General features: G+C 31.6%; 1 protein-coding gene across 1 annotated transcript; it reads left to right on the top strand.

Annotated features, from left to right (window-relative positions):
* The first annotated feature begins 8350 nt into the window (after positions 1 to 8350).
* LOC130798405 (cleavage stimulation factor subunit 50) lies at positions 8351 to 15639 on the top strand. Its single transcript, XM_057661368.1, has 14 exons — positions 8351 to 8714; positions 10024 to 10107; positions 10532 to 10656; positions 10763 to 10835; positions 10927 to 11010; positions 11118 to 11204; positions 11649 to 11719; positions 11949 to 12000; positions 12104 to 12161; positions 13818 to 13918; positions 14010 to 14161; positions 14588 to 14696; positions 15048 to 15104; positions 15195 to 15639. Exons 1-14 carry the CDS (start codon positions 8607 to 8609, stop codon positions 15348 to 15350), a joined length of 1317 nt encoding a protein of 438 aa, XP_057517351.1. The 5' UTR covers positions 8351 to 8606; the 3' UTR covers positions 15351 to 15639.
* The last annotated feature ends 839 nt before the right edge of the window (positions 15640 to 16478 follow it).

The raw sequence follows: 16478 nt of genomic DNA, 5'->3' as shown, positions 1-16478 counted from the left end.
TGTGAGTAGTTTTTGACAATGTTTCATAAAAAAATTATTAATAATTATTGATAATCGGATTTTGTCTCAATTGAAGTAAATATTACTTTCAACAGGTAAGATTGTATATATAATTCTGACCTAGCCCCTCCCTTCACTCAGCATACTTATAATCCAAAAACGTTATTAATAATTAGTATTAATTTATGTTCATACTATTTATTAATCTAGACATGAAGCATAATAGCATGTATGGAAACAGATAAAAACTAATAACAATTATCACAAGATGAACAACAATTGAACATAAAAATGCAAACTTTATTGAAAGTAGATCTAATAGCAATAACGGCCCGTTTGGTTGATCGTAGTGAAGTAATAAGAATGAAATGTTGTAATGGCAATAGTAATGAAGGAATGGATATGAGAATTGGTAATGAAGATTCTTTTGTTTGGTGTGCATGACTAAAGAATGGTAATAGAAGATAATATTCCATTGATCGCATTTGATTGTTAGTAATAAAAAATGGTAATGACTCTTAGTTTCATTATTGTATATTTATATCTAAAAGCATTATTGTATCTAAATTATTCTATCTAATGATTCTTTTTTTAATAATAATAATAATATTTTTTTGGATAATTACATACATTACCTTTTTTTTCTTCATTATTTTTTTTTCTTCAGCTCGAAACAACATTACCTTATTTTATTATCACAGTAATACTTCATTACTATTGCAGCCTAATACCAGGTTGTTTGATGGTAATAAAAATGGCCATTTTTGGTAATTTAATTACCTTATTTCATTACCATCCATTACCATTGAAGGCATCCAAACAACCAAAATTTTTATTACTTAATTTTATTACCATTATCGCCCTCAAATACCATGTACCAAACGGGCAGTAAAAGTATTTATTCTCATGTCGAGGAATTTTTTAGTCGCATCCTCTTTTATAAGCATGAATTACCCATAAACCTTAATTATAGTTTTTTTTGGATAGAATACACTGAATAGGATGATAATGATAATCAAAAATGAAATTACTTGAAATAAATGATAGAAAATGGAAGCAATGACTTACATGAATCCAGTGTAAAAGTTAGGTTTTTCTAAAGTCTTATATATGAAAGGCTAACTTAGGAAAAATAATCTAGAACTAATCTAATTTAAGTTGGGAAAATAATAAAAATTAAATAAGACAAAACAAGACTAGCTAAAACGTGGATATGAACAGCGAATGCGTCCAAGCGGAGGGCGGAGAGTCGTTGCCTAGAGAGTGGCGACTCGTTGCCTCTTCAAATTTTAACAACTGAAACTGTAATTTCTAAAGTCTAGGCGACGACTCGTCGCTTGCTTGTTTGTTGACTAGCAAATTTCAAATGACCTCTATTTTTATCCCGGGCACATAATACATGGTGAAAAGTTCATAAAGTCTAGTTTTCATGATCGCTAGTATCAATATGATCTTTCTAGCTATCAAAATAGCTAATATGTATCAAATTTCATCTCAAAACTTTTGTATTACAAATACTTTTCAACTCTTTTGTCCATGATCTTTGTCAAATTTATTCAACCGAGCCAAATCATCTTACTAAATCCCCTTCATCATCATTAAAACCAAAAGAATTATGCTTAAAACAATCAAATCAAAACCACTCTAAATTAACATAAATAACCAAAATGAGTAAATAAAAATCTTTCTAAATAAGCACAAAATTACTAACGTCCATCATAAAGAATGATAAATCATGTGAATAAGTGTAAATGATTGAGCTTATCATGGAGTATCTTCTTATGTGGGTTGAACTATTAGTTTCTTTACGCTCAAACAGAAGAAAAAAAAAACAAAAAAAAAAAATCCTACATTAGAGTGCATTTTCAAAAATCTAATTTTGTTAATTCTTATGGTATGTGCAATTAACAATGTTGACAATGTTCACTATTCTCTGCAATAATAATCTAATTTTGTATTAGAACGATTAAAACTATCGACATTGTTGGCAAATAAAGATTTGCTTATCATTATTTAATTTTTATTTTTTATTTTGATTATAGAGTAAATGGTGTAAGGAAAAAACTTTACTAGAATTAAATTCATAACTTAATCTAAAGGAATTTGTAGGAAAAAAAATCTAATTAGTCCAACTTATTCTCTATTTTTTTATAATAATTCACCTATTGAAAATTTTTAAATAATACGACATTTGCATATATTTTATTGCGAATGGACATTTGTTGCAAAGAACCGGTTAAAACTGAGCGATTATAACCGGTTCTTTGCAACAGAGGTCCATTCACGAAAAAATATATGCAAAAGTTGAATTATTTAAAATTTTTTTAAATGTGAGATTATTAGCAAAGAACGAGCAATAAATTAGTTTATTTAAGCATTATTAATTCACAAAAACTTAGATGAGATGGTCACAAGCTAAGACGAAGTGTGGGTCGGCCAATTTTACGAGCGTGTAACAACATTTTAATTTTTTAGACATTTATTAATTTTGACCTTAAAGGTATTAATTTTAAAAATTGATACAGGTTAAAATTGATACCTTTTAATATCAAAATTGAAAAATACCCAGAAAATAAAAAAAAAACTCAAATTGTTACACACGCAAATTAAGCCGACCCAAATTGACGGTCTCATTTTGAATCCATCTCGTCCAAGACCAACTGTTATTAATTTGGTAAATGGGAGATCAAAAGTCTTGAAGTATGTTTTTCCTGTAAAACTGTGGAAGATTGGCACCGGAAGATTGGTAAAGCAGTATGTTGGGGCTACACACACACACTTGCGATGCCAGGTAGGTTCTCGTCTTGGCTTATGAAGTGTACTTGCATACATTGCTTTTAAATTATGAGGTGGATCTAGGATTTGAAAGATGTATTTTAAGGTATTTCGATGTTTTAATTGTATTACTTCGATGAAGTATAAGATATAGAAAACATACATACCCTTTAGTCGTTAATAAAGTAATTGACTCTAACAAAATTGTATAATTTTATTATCAAGTAACCCACAAAATACAAATTTTCATGTTTTGATCTACATAAAAATAGCTTAATATCATCATCTAGTATAAAGCAAACAAATAAACAAACAAATACATATGCACACAAAAGCACTAATAAAAACTTGGAGTCATGCAAATTTGATAAGTTGAAAGTTAAGTCTTTTATTTGCTTCATTATGAAATTCTAACAATTATAATCAAATATGAACACATAAAACCAAATTGCTTAAGAAAAATTAAATCAGAAACTTTGCGGTTATAATTGTAAAATTTTAAAAACACAGTACCTGCAAATTCTAAGCACACTAACAAATAATACGCGACGCAAATACATTGCTTTATACTCTCTTTGTTTCTTTTTGTTCTTTCTATATACTTTTTGCACAATTTTCAATGCAAATTTTAAATTTCAATATCTTTAAATACATTTAATAAAAAAATTATAAAAAATACATAATAAAAAAGTATATATTAAGACGAATTTAATGAGATCTTATATTAATATATTTTAACTTCTAAATATGTGTTAAAAATAATTAAATTTCTCTCTTTTTAAGGTGGAATATTCCAAATAGGAAGAACATTAGTGAACGGAAAGAGTAGTTTACTTGAACCAATAGAGTAATTGGTGACAAATAAAACTGCACAATGCCTAAATCTTTTTTTATAATTTAAAAATTACAATTGACATAAAAATAGGTCAAATATGAAAAAACTATTTTAAAATTGGACTTTACAAAATAAAATTAGAAATTTGAGAAATATACTAACTTAATTTTGAATTGTGGTGGAACGGTGAGACATCAAAGAAGAAAGATTAGGTGTGTCATTTTGTCTCTATTTATTGATTGTCTTTAATAGATATTATCTATGTATTATTAATAAATAGCAAGAACATAAAGTCATTTAGACACTTTGGCCAAGTGGTGTAGCACTTGCTTCTTATTCCAGTGGGCATGGGTTCGAGGCATAGCATTTGCAACTCTTTTAATTTTTTTAAGAAAATGATGATAGCTTCCTAAAGTTTTTTATCATGATTGATTCAATTTGCACAAATGAAAAAAAGAAGATTCACTAATGAATGAAAAGTAGTGTCGGTCCTGAGGAAGAGCAAGCTGAGCCCATGAAAAAAATTGTCTAATTGCCTTTGCCAAGAATCAAACCCAGATACCAATGTAAAGAAGACACACATTTCGTAATTATTGTTAGCAAAAAGCAACGCACGACATGCAATAATAAAGATTAAAATATTTTTATTTTACTTGGGTGACTAATCCCCTAAATTAATGATTTTTTCTATTTATTTCCTTCTATTATAATACATTGTTTTTGTGTTTATTTAACTAATTTCATATTTATTGGTTTTGACCTAAACTCGTAAATGTTTAATATTTTATTTGTTCTCGACTAACCCATTAAAGATTAATGCCTACTTATATTATCCTTAATGCTTAATTATCGTATCATTAATGCCTACTTTCAATATCTTTGTCTACTTACATCATTCTAAATGTCTACTTATAATATTTTAAAAAATATATAATGAGTCAGCCTAAGTAGAATTGGTCTTTCAAAAAGACCATTTCTCACAAGAATTTGTGTTGAACAAATGACATTATCAATTGCAAGTAATATGGAACGAAAGAAAAATATAATTAAGGCCTAAAAATTATTTTTGACCCTGAGCTCCTAATATCTCAAAGCCGGCCCTCATGAAAAGCCTTAGTATTGTTTTTCTCAAGTCGAGGATTGGGCGAGGTGGTTGCATGCACTGTGCTATCGTTCATCACAGTATGATTTGTTAATATAAACCAGTACGTTTGTTGCAGGCTGTTTTTAGTCACACAGAGGAGTTCGTATTGTCCGTTGATGAACCGAAGAATGAGGTTTGTTTTATCTTTAAGTCGCCCCATTATATTTTCAATTTTACTTTTTACCCCATTCTGCCACCTATAACTAGGTATGGCAAAAGCTGATCCGACCTGCTAATCTAGCCTAAATCTAACCCAAAATAAGTGGGTCTGGGTTGAGACATTTGATTCAATCAATTAAACAGATCGACCTAACCTGATCTGTTTATTAAATGGGTTAGATTCAAGTCAAAATTAAACCTAAAACAAACTTGTATAACTCATTTAATTAAACGATTTAATTCTGAGTTAAAGCAATAATTGTAACCTAAACTTAATTTATTTTAATGTTTTCTTAATTTTCATAGTAAATACAAAATAAACGATTAAAAAACAAAAAAATTAAAATTAAAATTAAAGCTTAAAAAATTAGATGTAATCAATGTTAAAAACATAAAATGAAAACAAAAAACTATAAACGAGTTAGTGGTTTAAAATCAGGTCGACTTGATCTGTTATAAGTCGGGTCAGGTTTGTGATTTTCGAACCAATTAATTAAATGGATTGAGTTTGCAAGGGGTTTCTAGCTTGTTTATATATGACCTGAACTCGAATCAGACTCAACTTGATTTGTTTGACATGTCTACCTATAACCAATCTGGTGTACTACAGATTATAGTTTGGGATGCACTAACTGCAACGGAAGCAACCCGGCTATGGTTAAATCACATCGGGCCTCCTCTGTGGATAGAACACTCGCCTGTAGAGGTAGCATTTGCATCATGTGGAAGCGATCGATCTGTTAGATTCTGGAAAGTTATGTAGAGTAGTGTTTTGCTACATGTAATGTTAGAAGGACAAATGCATTTCTTGTCAAGTAAATTGTATATTCTTTGTAGCTTTATACTCAAGCAAATGCTATAAGACAGATGGATTACAACTAGGGATGGTCATGGGTTTAAGACCTTATTAAATCCGCTTTAGATCTGCCCTACTTTAGGATATGAGTCCAATTCCTTGAAATTCAATAGATTCAAATGCGATTTCGAATCTAAAAAATAAAAGGGTTCGCCCCAGATTTGGTGGAACATGCTTGACAACATTGTCAAGGGTAATATGCAAAATTAGGGAAAAAAATATAACAATGTGTTTTTTTATAATTAATATTAATATAATTAGTGCATAATTAGTTAGTTAAATGTTGAATTGAACAATTATTGAGTAAACCATTGTTTTATTTTTTTTTTCTTTGATTAAGCAAAAAATTAATTAAATAAACTTTTATTAATTAAGCATATCATTCTTCACAATGTTATCGTCAAACCTTAATAAGAATAAAAATACTTGAAACTTTTGCCCTAGTGTATTTGGATTTTGGACTTTGGAACATTAGGTCTTAAAGTGTCTACAATGGAATTAGTAACTCCCTCTCTACGTGTGCAGACAAAACAAAAAAATGTACGGTAAAAATAAGTGGTTAAAATGTGAGAATAAATTTGCAAATGAGTTTAAAAGAAATGACATATAATTATTGCTAAAAAGAAAAAAAAAGTAAAAATTGAATAAAACATAACAATATAAAAAGGGGAGCTTTCTTATAAGGATAGAGGGATGATTTTTAACTTTTATTTACCGTAAACGCATGGTGTACGTGTAATTGCTAGTTTAATGATTTTTATGCTACTCTAAATGTCATACAATGAGAAAATAAATAAAATGTGCGAGTATATTTAAAGTACCATAAATTTTAGTAAATTAGGATGTAAACTATATAATGGGATTATATGATATTGAGAATCTTCAATTCTCATATGGACAACAATTACTATTTAGTCTTATAAGTTATGGATCAAAAACATAAATAAAGGTGATTTATGTTAATTTTTAGTTCCCGCTATATCAATTAACTAATCAGATTAAGATCTTAATAATTTTTATCTCAAACTCTCTTTATATTGATTACATTAATAAGAATTTAACTAAAAGTTTTCTTGAATCTAAGTTACTCTTAGTCTCAAAATCTCGCTATAATGATAAGATCATCAAAAAATAATTAATTTAAGACTAATATGACCAATTTAAATTACATGTGTACATTTTATAAAACTTTCCCAACAATTTTAGTCCACAGTCGAATTGGGATCAATCCCTCTAATGTAGAAGTTAATCTACTTAACAATCATTCTAATAAACATGAAAATGACAATGAATACCCTAACAATTAATACACTTAGGAAAGAAAACCCTAAAACTAATAATAATAAAAAGACTAACTAAAACATGGATCTGAACAACGAATGCATCCAAGAGGAAGGCGGAGAGTCGTCTCATGGAGAGCGCGAACTCGTTGCTTTTTCAATTTTCACTTACTAAAACAACAATTTTTACAGTTTAGGCGGTGAGTCATCGCTTATTTGTTGACTAGTAAACTTTAAACGACTGTTTTTTCTTTCTTTGGTATCGGATTTGGGAACTTAATATGTGGTTGGAAAGTTCTTGAAGTTTGGTTTTTAATGTTGCTAATCTTGCATCAATACGATTTTTCTATTAAAAGTTATGCTAAAAATAATGAACATGTATTAAATTATATCTAAAAACCTTTGTATTATGAATACTTTTCAACTATTTTGTCTCTGTTCTTTGTCATATTATTCCATCTGATAATTTAATCATCTTACTAAACTCACGTCATCACTACAACCAAAAGAATTATGCTTAAAACAATTAAAACCACTCAAAATCAACACAAATTACCAAAATGAGTAATAAACTAACAAACATATCTTCAGTTAAGCACAACATTACTAACAACAACCATGATAAAAAAGGATAAATCATGTAAAAAAAAAACTGTTATAACCTTATAGGCATTTCAAAAATCTAATTTTGTTAATTCTTTTAGTATATGAAAATTGCAATTAATAACACTGACAATGTCTGTGATTCTTTGCGATGAAAATCTAATGTTGTATTTGAAAAGAAATTTCTAAACAATCAGCATGATTTATAAATCACCGTATAAAAACAAAACAACTAATAATAAAATAAGTAAAACAAGAAAAAGATAAAATAAATTACCAAAAATCCCCCCCTCCCGGGTAAGATTAGGGCATATAGTGTGATTTACTTCTCTTACAAATAACCATGATTTACTCAGACTTTCTCTGTATTAGAACGGCTAGAACTATCTGACATTGTCAGCAAACAAAGGGTTGTTTCTTTAATAAAGAATCCGACTTTTTAATACAAAGAAAATAGTTTATCATCATTTATCTCTTGGTTTTTCACTAATTCTTTGTTGAGGTCGTTTTATCCTGAGACGACTTTAATTAAGTCAGCCCAATTTATTTTAAAAAAAAAAACCGCTTCTTGTTTAAATGTAAATTGAGATTTTATTATTTTTTATATATTTTTTATTAATATGCTATTTGTATAAGCCCGTCTTATTATCATTTTTTATTATCGAGTAAACCTATTTAAGGGGAAAACTATACTAGAAACGTTCGTAGTTGCTCGAAAGGAGACAACACCGGAAGAACACCTCTCTCGGCCCTCAAACTCTCAGTCCCTGCAACTCTGATGTTGTTGTTCATTGCCCCACTTCAACAATTTTGTTTACATCTCTTTCAAATTTCATTTTTCCTCTTTTTGAAAATCTTTTTATGAGTCAGTGATTCCAATTTTATAAAAAAAAAGTGGGTTTTTTCCCAATTGACATTAGCAGGGTTTAAGATTACTCCATTGATTACTACTTAATGACGGGAATGGACGGAACTATCGAGCAAATTCTACAAGAATGCAATCTTTATCGCCATGTTAATTCCTTAATCGTTGCTCATCTTCGCGATAATAATCTCAATCAGGTTTCATTTCTATTTCTCTTTATCCCTATTTAATTTATTTTTTGATATTTTTTTGCAAAAATTCAAACCACAAAGATCCTGTTTTGTTTATTGTATGTGTGAATTGGTTTATGATGCTATTATTGCGTCTTAGTGTAAGGGATGAATTGTGTAACTTGATATTAGGCGTGGGTATTGCAACACCGGCCCGCATAAGGTTGCTAAGATGGCCTTAAATATTGGTTTGTATTTAGTTTATATTACTTTTTGTTATAAATCGTTCTGAGGAGCAGAGGCTATGAGCAAGGAAGAATCGAGATATTGCAGTTTGAAGATGGAACTAATGAACTAGAAATAATGCATAAAAGACAATGCAATAAACAAATTATGATCACACTGGATTTAACGAGGTTCACCAACTTCGCTACATTATCCCTTAGAGATAATGTTATGTATTGATGTGTTTGAGGATAAGGTTTAACATTCACTAATGAAGGATTTACAATGGGCGTTACAAGTTGGAGTTTGGATGAGAATAAAGAGATAGAGTGTACAAGCAAAGTAGCTTAATTAAGCACAAGTATATGTGTCTTGGCTTGGCACTTAAATAGGCGCATATATATACCAAAAGGTCTAAGAGTAAGCAAACAAAAACTCACTCAAAAAGGGTTATGGATCTGCTTGTTCGAGCAGCTGTCTTGTTGAGTTACTTATAAAGGCTGCAGGCATTGCTTGTCCGAGCTACAGGTATGCTCATTCGAGCTGGCTGCAAGGGGAAGCTTCCGACGTGGGTTGTTGAGGGCTTGAGGCTGCTACTTTAGGCCTTGTTAGTAAACGTCTGAGTGCTTCTTGAATTACTTCCTGCAGTGATCTTCAAAGTCATGCACATCATGCCAGAGTCAATAACGCACTCACCTATTACCAAGCTTTGAGACTAACTACACAAGGTACCTTGGGTTCCCTTCTCCAAGGTTCTCCCATCCCAACAACACTTTTATCCATGCTTTAATACTCCAAAACAAAATATCCAAATTTCAGCTACATTTAGCTACACCCAAAATGGTGACTCAAGTCGCCAACTCCAACACTTTTGCTTTATCTTAATTACTTACTTTTAGACCCAGATTTTGAATATTCATGTAAATAAACCAGGCCTTAAATTATTGTATATTTTTGTTGAGCTAGTTCTTAGTATTGAGTTTTTTTCAATGAGTTATTTGTTTAGTTGGTTAGTTTTTGCATTGAGAGATAATATGTGGTCTAATGATCAAGTTTCTTCTTTATACTGAGTTATTTAATTTTATTAATCATGTTGTTTTGTCTAACATAGGCTGCCAGAACAGTTGCTTCTGCTACCATGACCCCATTAAATGTTGAAGTACTTCCAAATCGACTTCTTGATCTAGTCTCTAAGGTATATTTCCTAACAATGGAGGGAAAGATGCATAGCCTTTTAGTTTTTGCATCATATTATTAAGAGTATGCCATGACGCTTGAAAGCGCAATTGGTAGGTGGTGATTAATGGTGGTAGACTGTAAATAGTAATTTATTTATAACTTTCTACGTATTTTATAAGCATTGCCCCATGTCAATGAGTATGTTAATGCAATTCTCTCCTAATCAATTGAATTTGGTTTCCATACTAAATAATCTACTGTCAATAAAACTTACTAAAAATAGATTTTTGGGGGTGTACAAGGATTACATTGGTTATTGACAAGGGTTTCTCTTATAGCATGAAATATAAACTCATTTCAATCTACCACAGTCTATTGCCTCCTACAGAAGAGGCCATATTAATAAGGTTATCTCTGGTTTGGATCTAAATTGTTAACAGGGTCTTGCGGTGGAGAAAGGTGAACCTGTAAAAGGGGTTTCATCCACATTATTTGATTCTAATTCTTCGGTACCTGCAACTTATGGGTCAATCCCAATTCCTCGAACTGCCACCATTGATTTCAGGCAAGCTGCTTTGCTTTGCAGCTTTGTATTTCAAGCTTTTTGTTTTTTGAACAATCTAAGTACTTGAACAATCCAAGTTGATTTTTGATGTCTGTTTGTAAAGCAGTGCCTCACTGGATGTGAAGGTTGCATCTAAGAGTTTCCCTGAGCATGAGACAAGGCATGTCTCTGAGCATAAGGTAATGCAAATCTGTGTTCGTTTTTGCTATGTTAAATGATGTTATTGGGCATTACAAGGATTTTATTTTAGACTACCTGGTTTTATTTCAGAATGCTGCAAGATGCGCAAGATTTAGCCCCGACGGAAGATATGTAGCAACAGGAAGTGCAGACACATCCATTAAGCTCTTTGAGGTTCTTGCTCACTACAAAATAGACTTGTATAGTTGTACGGTTATACTATAATATGTGAACATAGTTTTTCATTATGCTGAGATTTATATTGAACTATTTGATTACAGGTTGCCAAATTAAAGCAAATGATACAACCGGATGTCAAAGATGGGCCTATTCGTCCGGTCATACGGACATTCTATGATCATATACAAGTACATTATTTTGTCTATTCGGAAAATGTTTTTTATGAAAGTAATTATTTTTAGATCCTTAAACTTTGATGAAGAAAAGTGATGGAATACTGCTCGTTGTGGCTTGTGGCAGTAAGTGGCAACTTAAAAGTTAATTTTTTGGTCTTTGCACTGTGAAATTACTTAAATGAATGATTTCAATGATCAATTCAATTTGATTATCAACTTGAGATGAGAAAAGATAAACAGTTATTCCCTGAACAATTTAGAGCATTATCGAGCTTCGTGTCATATATGTAGTTTCAAAGTTAACTATACATGATGCTTCTTCACTTTTATGAACATTTGACGCCTGAAGGATGGTAACACTGAATTTTAGGGTAACTTTGGGTGTTTTTTTACTCACTAATGAGGGAGATCCATTATAGACACTTTTTTCTTACTCTTACCTATGTTTAATTGCAGCCAATTAATGATTTGGATTTTCATTCACAAAATACTATATTAATTTCTGGCGCCAAAGACCATACAATAAAGTAAGGGATTAATATATTCAACAGTCTATTCAACTTTTTTTTTTCGTGTTCAATTGCTTCTAGAAAATTGTTTGTTTTCTGTTACTTAAGGATAATTAGTCTTTGTTCTTCATGCGTTTGTATTTTCCGCTCCCCCCCCCCTAAATCGCTCATCTGGCCCCAGTGAGGATGAATTTATATGCCTTTATGTTGATCATTGACATGCTATGTTTGTCATTGAATTTTTCAGGTTTTTTGATTTTTCTAAAACAACAGCAAAAAGAGCATTCAGAGTTATTCAGGTCTGATTTGTTTTATCATTTGAGCTTAGCGGCTCTTCATATTTTGATAAAGTCTAGTGTTTAAGGTTAGAAATTTAGAAATCTCAAACTTGAAATTTTGCAGGATACACATAATGTTCGTTCTGTATCATTTCATCCCTCTGGGAATTATCTTATGGCTGGTAATTTTGCTCTATCTTTTCTTTTGATTTAGTTTCCTGGTGCGTGAAGGTTTTACGAGTTTTGCTTAATGGCTACTTTATGACCTTAAAGGTTGTTCTTCCCAATTTATTTTCTCTTCGGTTTAGTTTTTCCCATCAATTTCATTCTCATACTTTGATGAAGATAGCGTGGAGGACAAAGAAGTAAGTATGGATATTCGAACTTTTTCTTTAGTTTTTCCCTGTTTCTTTTCTTCTTGGTGCGAGAGTCTACCTAAGTCATTCTTAGTTTAAAAATGCGCCTTGCTTTGCGCCTTGTGCGCCTCGAGCTCAAGCTCGGATGAAAACACCTCGGCTAGGCGAGGCAAAGCCCACTACAAGAGGCATGCGCCTTAATGCGCTTCACGCCTTGTGCGCCCTTGCACCTCCTTGTTGGGCTAGGTAATTAACTTTTGCTTGTTTGTTTGAAAAAAAAAATTCAAAACCCAAATTCACTAGAATATAAAGTTCGAAAAATTGTTGCTTTTTTAAGAAAAACATAAAGCATGTGAAGAAGAAACTAACTTTTGAAATTCTTCATATTCTCATTATAATAGTTTTGTGCTAAAGTGGTATTTACCGCAAGGATAATGAATGTTTTCAACCTTGTTGATACTAAAACACAAATATCATGTTGTTTGAAGTATTATAGAGTATATGCTTTAAAATTAATTTTACACTTAAGTGAAAAAATGCGCCTCGCCTACAAAAAGCTCACGCCTGTGCCTTGCGCTTTGCGCCTCAATGCCCCTCCTGCATTTTAAAACTAAGGAGTCATTGGAGAGCTTCTCGATGACATTCTTGTGGTTTATGATGTATCATGCCTTTTCCTTTGCACTTTAATTGTAATTTGTAAGAGGGGTCTAGATCGGAATTTGTCATGCATTTTGATCCTTTCTTATAGAGAAAATTCCTTTTGTCTTGGTCTTGTTCGGCAACTATCACCTCAAGGGAGAGAGGGCAACTGGGGTATGGGTTGGTCTTAGAGACAGTTCGTGATGACATGGTGTTTTTAATGTCATAATAATAGTTATTTAATGTTGGGCTTTATTACAAAAAAATGTTTGGCTTCCTATTTTGTCAGTTCTCTGAACTGTAGCCTCATAATGACATGGCATCCATCTGGTAGATAAATTTTTTTTTGAAAGAATCTGGTAGATAATTGTTTTTCAAGAAAGGAGATGAAAATCTTTTGTGGTCCATTTGGTTGTTGGTACTTGGTAGTTGGTACTAAACAATGGTAACAAGAATGATTTTTAGTGTAAATTTGTATGAAATGTTTATGTTACTCCCATAGTAATGAAACTTTGATCATAAAAAAACTTTTTTCTTCAGAATTTTCCATTATCCCTAATACCACATTTTCAAATGAAAATGCATTATCAAATTTGTGAAGAAAATGAGTTGATTGAAGGACTGCAAACATGAAAATTAAACTTGTTAAGAGATTTTCTTTCCAAAATTACACTAATTTATCATTCATTCCCACCAATTTATACCGACTACCAAACGGGCCATTGGTGTTTCTCTCTTCTTGAAATGCTGCAGGTTTTATTCAAGTGTCTCTTTAGTTCAGACTTCAGACACATTTAGTAGGGATATTGAATTGGCCATTTGGTTTAATTGAACTATTCGCAGGGACGGATCATCAAATTCCACATTTGTATGATATCAACACGTTCAAGTGCTATTTGTCAGCTTATGCTGATGATATTGCTGCCAATGCTGCCATAAATCAGGTATGCTGGACTGTCTCATGTTCAAGTACAATATTGGGTGATCATCTATACATGTTAATGTTTATTTTTCCTACCATATTTTATGATGTAGATTAGGTATTCTTCAACTGGCGGCATGTATGTTACAGCATCCAAAGATGGAGCTGTTCGATTATGGGATGGTGTCAGTGCCAAATGTGTGCGACTCATATCAGGTGCGCATGGAACTGAGAGCACAAGTGCAAACTTCACCAAGGACAACAGGTTTGTATCGTGGACCAAAATAAGCTTAATTCGTTTGATTTTGGGCTGTTGAACTATTTTTCAGCTCTGTAAATCGTCCTTGTAGTCAAAATTATGACTCCAGGCATTGTCAGCTCTCCGAGTGTGAAGGTTGCTGTGAAGTTTGAATATTTGATGCCTGGGCCCTGGAGACAGATTAATTCTCAAAGCCTGCTAGCAAATACCTATTTTCTTTGAGATTGAACTATTGTTCTTTTTATGTAAACGTTGCAATTTGTATGTAAAAAAGGTAGTTATTTAATACATATAAAGGCGATAACATGACACCAAAATGCAGCTTTTCACTTTTTCTCGTAAACCTCATCTTTAATGAGAACGTCTGATGCGACTTGCCTCTGTTTCTGTGAGATTGCTCGATGATTTCTGGATAACTCCCATTATTTCCAGATATATTCTCTCGTGCGGCAAGGATTCAACTGTAAAGCTCTGGGAGGTTGGCACTGGAAGATTGGTAAAGCAGTATGTTGGGGCTACACACACACACTTGCGATGCCAGGTAGGTTCTCGTCTGGGCAATAGTTGGCATATATGAAGTTTACTTGCATACATTGCTTTGAAATTATACTGTCTGTCTGAAACGAGGAAAAGCATGAAATTGGCTTGATGACACTCAGAAAATTTCCAGGAATCTTCAACAACTCATATACCTGCCCTCCCCCAACTCACACACACAACACTCTCCATCTGGGTATAACCTCGTTATTTAATTCGATTTGCACAAGTGAAAAAAGGCGATTGACTTAGTATTGTTTTTCTCAAGTCGAGGTTTGGATGAGGTGGTTACATGCTCTGTGCTACAATACATCATAGTATCATTTGTTAATATAAACCAGTACCTTTGTTGCAGGCTGTTTTTAGTTACACAGAGGAGTTCATATTGTCCATTGATGAACTGAGGAATGAGGTTTGTTTTATTTTTAAAACTCACCCTATTTTAATTTCAATTTTATTTTTCACCCATTTATGCCGCCTATAACAATCTGCTGCACTACAGATTGTAGTTTGGGATGCACTAAGTGCAACAGAAGCAACCCGGCTACGGTCAAATCACACCGGGCCTCCTCGGTGGATAGAACACTCGCCTGTTGAGGCAGCATTCGCATCTTGTGGAAGCGATCGATCTGTTAGATTCTGGAAAGAAGTTATCTAGAGTAGCGTTTTGCTCAACATTCCCTTGTTCGTGCGTTATGCTTTACCAATACCATGATCCATTCTAGTGTTACATTTAATGTTATTAGGACAAATAATGCCTTTCTATCAAGTAAATTGTACTATTTTTTTGCATTAATTAACAAGTTAACATCCGAAACTCTTTTCATTAGAAAAATCAGCTTCAGGTGTTTCATTGCATTTTTTTAGTTCCTCTTATAAATTTTGTTATACTTTTTAAGGTATGATCTACACGCTCTTTCATTCTATCTAAGCATTTTATTCACACATTTCTTTTATTGTTCCATAAATTACACTTTTTGCTCATTTTATTCTTTTATAAGTTTCTCAAATTTAAAGTTTAGCGAATGTTACAGCATAGGGGGAGTACACCAAGTTGTAATATAGAGTATTTCAAAATGTATTTTTTTTTTATTTCATTTACATATTTATTTCATTTCTCTAAAATTTTTTTTTTTTACCTATTTTGATCATTTTCTATGTTTGCTCAAATTTCATCTTAATAACAAATGCCAAGTTACAATATAAAGTACTTAAAAATATATCTTTTCATTTCAATCACACGTTTACTCTAATTCTCAATAAGTCACATTCTTTTACTCATTTTTATTATTTTCTTAGTTTTTTTTCTAAAACTTTGTCCTTAATTATAATAAATGCTACGACGCAACAGGAGTACAAGTTGCAACATGGAGTAGTCCAAAAGGCTAGGGTGGGGAGTAGCTAATTGAGCGTGGTTTTAGCAAAAGTTATCCCGAGGATAATCTAATAATCTAATAATCTAATCTATGCTAACTAACTATATCATATTAATTAATTAATTAATGGGGATTTGATTAAAGTAGCCGCAAAGTAGCAATTGGCATCCATTATTTTACTTATTTTTATTCTTAAAGGTTAATGCTTCTATGCATGTATGCATGCAACTTCCATAATAAAGCTTGGAGTAGCTTTTGTTTCCAAATACAAATCACAATTTTTTTATTAACACCATTTAAGACGGTTTTTTTAATATAGGCTGGCTGATCTAATAATTATTTTTTAAAAAAAATAATTTTTTTTATTTACGTTATTAAAAAACATTAAATAGACTATTTATATGAATCCA

Source organism: Amaranthus tricolor, chromosome 13 (genome assembly GCF_026212465.1).
Source record: "Amaranthus tricolor cultivar Red isolate AtriRed21 chromosome 13, ASM2621246v1, whole genome shotgun sequence".
In the NCBI taxonomy this organism is placed as follows: Eukaryota; Viridiplantae; Streptophyta; class Magnoliopsida; order Caryophyllales; family Amaranthaceae; genus Amaranthus; species Amaranthus tricolor.
Note: the sequence above shows the minus strand (reverse complement) of the source record. Positions and strands in the feature narration are given on the sequence as shown.

Bases quoted from the DNA above. Each gene is read 5' to 3' on its own strand.
- LOC130798405 (XM_057661368.1), top strand. From the start codon at position 8,607: ATGACGGGAATGGACGGAACTATCGAGCAAATTCTACAAGAATGCAAT. The intron at 11,720-11,948 runs GTAAGGGATTAA...TGAATTTTTCAG, and splicing joins GCCAAAGACCATACAATAAA to GTTTTTTGATTTTTCTAAAA. The intron at 12,162-13,817 runs GTAATTTTGCTC...AACTATTCGCAG, and splicing joins TGGGAATTATCTTATGGCTG to GGACGGATCATCAAATTCCA.